Source organism: Apodemus sylvaticus, chromosome 5 (assembly GCF_947179515.1).
Source record: "Apodemus sylvaticus chromosome 5, mApoSyl1.1, whole genome shotgun sequence".
Classification (NCBI taxonomy): domain Eukaryota; kingdom Metazoa; phylum Chordata; class Mammalia; order Rodentia; family Muridae; genus Apodemus; species Apodemus sylvaticus.
In genome coordinates, this window is record NC_067476.1 from 70,743,547 (window position 1) to 70,748,476 (window position 4,930).

Below are 4,930 nucleotides of genomic sequence, written 5' to 3' on the forward strand. Positions count from 1 at the left end.
GCTGATCACATCTTTAGTAACCAATCGGAGATGATGGAAAACAATTTTTACACACTATTGGGACAACAGATGCTTGAAAATGCCAATATCCAGACTGTAACCAGATATTGGGCACAGTAATCAGCATGTGAATACATAGTGCAAAACACCATCTCTCAATAATACCATGAATATTATTGCACTTTTCATGTTCTAAACAATAATCATGTGACTTATAAGGAAATCATTAATTACTTCAGGGATCAAAATTATTAGAAAGAGTAAAATTAGGCAATCTATAAAACATTGGCAAGAGAATATTCTTAAACTATTACAATGTCTGTATGAATAGCTAGCGGTTCTTAACAGTATCGTTGAAAGTTTCTTTGCCTATCTCTGTTATTGTAAAAGTTAAAAAGAAGATTTTTAAAAAGTGAGGTTAAGGATCTCATTATTTTTCTTCATTTTTTTAATTATATAATTGAACCAAGAAAAATATTCTATAGAAAGCTCTATTATAGACCAAGGTGTTCATACTATTAAGACCACTCTCTTCTTTGAAATGAAGCAGAATGAAGAAATTTATATATATATATATATATATATATATATATATATATATATTATGCTAAATTATTGATATAAAACATGAAATACCATTATCAATTGTTAATACATATAAGGCAATCAATGTGTAAAGATTTTGATCCTCAGCTTTTAAAGCCATCAAAGTCCACGCTGGGTTTGGATTTCAGTGTATATTGAGAAGGTATCTTTTGTAACACTTATATTTACTGAGCATAGAGATAAAAATAATAAGTCATCAGGGCCTCACCCCTTCCCATGCTGCCTCTTCTTAGTGCTCAGCACTGATGCCAACTTCTCTTCAGACTCGATTATAAAAAACTTGTCCTGTATTTCTGTTTTGTCCAGAGTGCTCTTCCTACTGGCCAGCTTAGCGACAGTCTCTTCATTTGGATCTCAGCTTAAAATTCCCCAAGGAAAGACTAGCTGATTCCCATAATTGATTATTTACTTCTTCAGTGAAGTTATTTGAAAACTATTTCTCTAAGACATCTCTGTTATTTATTTTTACAAATCATTTGTTTCATTAACTAAAACGTAAGGTCCCAAAGTGAAGGAAAACATCACCACATCTACTACTTTAATAGAGCTGCTTAGATGGCTTTCCAAAACTTCAAGCCCAACAAATCATGATAAAATGAAAGAGCAAAAATTTTACTTGTTGACTAGGATTAATGATTTTGTTATAGCTAGATAATGGCTGACTGCAAATATCATTAGTTAAAAATGAAAAAATTATATAAATTGCTTATTTGAATGTTATAGTTGATCCTGTAGTTAATGTTATTGCCTGTTTATACATATGTTTTAGGATAACAACATTAACTCATGTCAGAAACCTTAGGCTTCCTATTTACCCTTTTAATGGATACAGCTTAAAATAACATTAATATATTTCTGGGATTTTCATAGCAAAAGTATTTAAGAAAACAAATGTGCATTGGTTAAGGAATTAAAAATTCTGAATGTAATAGCAAAATTACATCCACCATAGACATTCAAATAAACTATAGAGGTTTTACATACAGGTCTATTGAGTTGTTGTGTTGCAGAGAATGTAATATTTTAAGACTGAAACATACATATGTCATAAACTTGAAGAGACCTAGCTTATTTCACTAAAGAATGGTAAAAGAATCTTGGCAAATTGTTCAAAGGGTCAAGTTCTTTCCACACAAGTAGAAAGACCACAGTTCAGGTCTGTGGGGATCTACATAAAAGCATGATAGGGTTGCTGTTGAATCCCAATTAGAAGCTGGCTGGCCACAGTCATCAAAACCATGACTTTTTGATTCAGTGAAAGCCCCCCCTCAAGGAAGGGGGAGATACATGCCTGAACATGCAATGCAAGCACACATGTTCATATGTGCATACCACAGATGTGTATGAATATATGTATGTATATGTGTATATATATATGTATATGTGTATATATATATACTACATATATAAGCAAAAAAAACCAACAAAATGATAAAGTTAAACAGGAAGTTCAATGAGTGGTGGTCACTGTATTAAAATATCTCTCTAACAAACAAAAACTGCCTCAAAACACAAAATGTAAAAGCATGCAATCCTAAGAAATCCAAAGTCTTAAAATGCGCATATGTGTTCATCCTGCTCACTTCTTTCTTCTTTATCTCCAAACATTTATTACCATAATTTTCTTTGAGATTTATATTCACCCAGCAATATTTATGAAGCATATATTATGTAGCTAGAGTTGTTCCATTAACTTGGGTTACATCATGAATGGAGAACACAATCCCTGCTGTGACAAGGATAAAGATCAGAACAGGCAGACAGAAAAAGAAATCCCCATCCTGGTGATCTAGCTCAGTGGAAGAGCACCATGCTTTGTGTGCAGGGGTTCAATTCCCAATAGCTCCAAGGTTATTCTTTGGCCAGGGGGTGGTGGCGCACGCCTTTAATCCCAGCACTTGGGAGGCAGAGGCAGGTGGATTTCTGAGTTCAAGGCCAGCCTGGTCTACAGGGTGAGTTCCAGGACAACCAGGGCTATACAGAGAACCCCTGTCTCGAAAAAGACAAACAAACAAAGAAATCTGCATTTCATGTTCCATTCTAATATTCTGAGTAACTTTTCTAAAGTTAAATTTCTGATTATGAATCTTTAACATATAAACTTAATCCAGACATATAGAATAAATAAACAACTAAAGAAAAATCAGGAAATACCTCCCTTTTAAAGTGAGAGTTTATATGAAAATAAAAAATATTAATTATTTATTCCTTGGCATACCAGTAACATTCAACATCCCCTTTTCATCCACAGTTTCCTCAAAGAGTGTTTCACTTCTGCATTCCTCAAGCTATAGATTAAAGGATTTAACATGGGTTCAAAAATTGTAGCACAGAGAGCCACTGCATTGTCTATAGGATAAGTGGCCACAGGCCTGATGTACAATATGATACAAGGTACAAAGAACAGCACAACCACTGTGAAGTGAGAGCTACATGTGGAGAGAGCTTTGCGCCTTCCTTCAGAGCTGCAAGACTTCAGGGAGCAGAGGATGACGACATAGGAAGTGATGAGAATAAGGAAAATGGTCACACACATCACCCCACTGTTAAGAATGACTAAGAGATCCAGGATATGGGTATCCGTGCAGGCTAGTTGCAACAATGGGAACAAGTCGCAGATCATATGATCAATGACATTGAGACCACAGAAAGGTATTTGATACATAAAGAGAAGCTGAATGGTTGCATGAGCAAATCCTCCTACCCAAGCACCTCCCACCATCAGCCAACACACTCGAGGACTAATAATGGTCGTGTAGTGCAGAGGTTTACAGATAGCCACATAACGGTCATAGGCCATCACGATGAGAAGGATGATCTCTACCCCACCAAAGAAGTGTTCAGCAAAGAGCTGGGCCATACAGCCTTCTAGGGAGATGGTAGTATTCTCAGAAAGAGAGTCCACGATCAACTTGGGAGCAGTGACTGAAGAGTAGATGACATCCAAAAGGGACAAGGAAATGAGGAAAAAATACATGGGAGACCTCAGATTCGGACTCACTGTTACAGTTATAACAATCAGTAGGTTTCCCAAGAGTGTGGCCATGTACATGATAAGAAACAAAGCAGAGAATATTATTCTCAGTTCTGGAATCTTTGTAATGCTCAAAAGAATGAATTCAGTGACATTGTTTGCATTCTCCATTTGATGTGAGCTGGTAAAAAACATGGAATTCTGAACTGGAGAATCTGTAATTTAAAAAAAAAACAGTATTAGTTTTAATTAGTAACTATTAGATGTACTAGATATTATTGTTTTCCATCCTCCTAATCTTGCTGTTTCTTCAACTGACCATGCATACTACCATGTGTGATTTTATCACAAAGCCTAAATTTCAGCTACTAACAATAAAATCTGAAGGTAGATTTTGCCCTAATCCCACAACACTACATCCTCTCCTGGCTTTAACTCTAATTTTCTGTTATGGACTTGATTCTGGGACAAGAATTACTGCTTCTCATTCTTGTGCATACACAGTCATAAAAATGTATTGCTAACAACTTAGTGGAAGTCTGGCAGTAGTGGCTATGAGTCCACTGATGAATGGTAGTCTGCTTAACACAATGTGAGGCTTACATTTTTCTTTCCCTGTCTCACTCTCCTCAACAGCTTTATTTTCTACTTTCCATACAGCCTGTCTCCATACAAGCCTTGCCTAGGTGTCTGCTTTTGGAAAATTTACAGACAGGCTGTTGATCTTTATTTATCATTAAATACACTGAACAATTTGAAAAGTAAAAAAAAAAAGCTTATGTAAACAGTAAATATTATATAATAAGCAATATTATATACACAAATAAGAGTATATCCTATGGTCATATCTGAATAATTTCTATTTATTAAGGACCATAAGTATTAAGTCCAACTAAGAAGCTGCCTTCTAAGATATACATATATATATATATATATATATATATATATATATATATATATATATAAGAATTTTATACATAAGTATAATAACTTTTTAAAGTTGTTTACAGACAATGGATTTCATTATGGTAGCTTCATGTAGGATTTGTTTTGCTGATTCTTCTCAACCTCTCTCTGTCATACCCCTACCTCACATTTCCCCTCACTAGTTTTCTTTCTGCTTTAATGTTATGTAGAATACCATACTATCTTTTTTCTCACTTCCTTAAAACCTTTCTCCTTCACAGTTCCTTTTCTACTTTTATAATATCCCCACATACATATATACATACAATACACATATACAAACATGCATGCCTATGCATACATACTGGAGAACCACACACCTTGCTGTTGTGCAGTGAGAAACACTGAGTTCAGCATGAGCAAACTTAGTTCTCTTAGACTGTG

General features: G+C 34.8%; 1 protein-coding gene across 1 annotated transcript; it reads right to left on the bottom strand.

The window, feature by feature from the left end:
• Positions 1 to 2,833: 2,833 nt before the first annotated feature.
• On the bottom strand, positions 2,834 to 3,751 carry LOC127684402 (olfactory receptor 4C6-like). Its single transcript, XM_052181333.1, has one exon. It carries the CDS (start codon positions 3,749 to 3,751, stop codon positions 2,834 to 2,836), a length of 918 nt encoding a protein of 305 aa, XP_052037293.1.
• Positions 3,752 to 4,930: the final 1,179 nt, after the last annotated feature.

Coding starts and splice junctions, on each gene's coding strand:
- LOC127684402 (XM_052181333.1), bottom strand. CDS start 3,751: ATGGAGAATGCAAACAATGTCACTGAATTCATTCTTTTGAGCATTACA.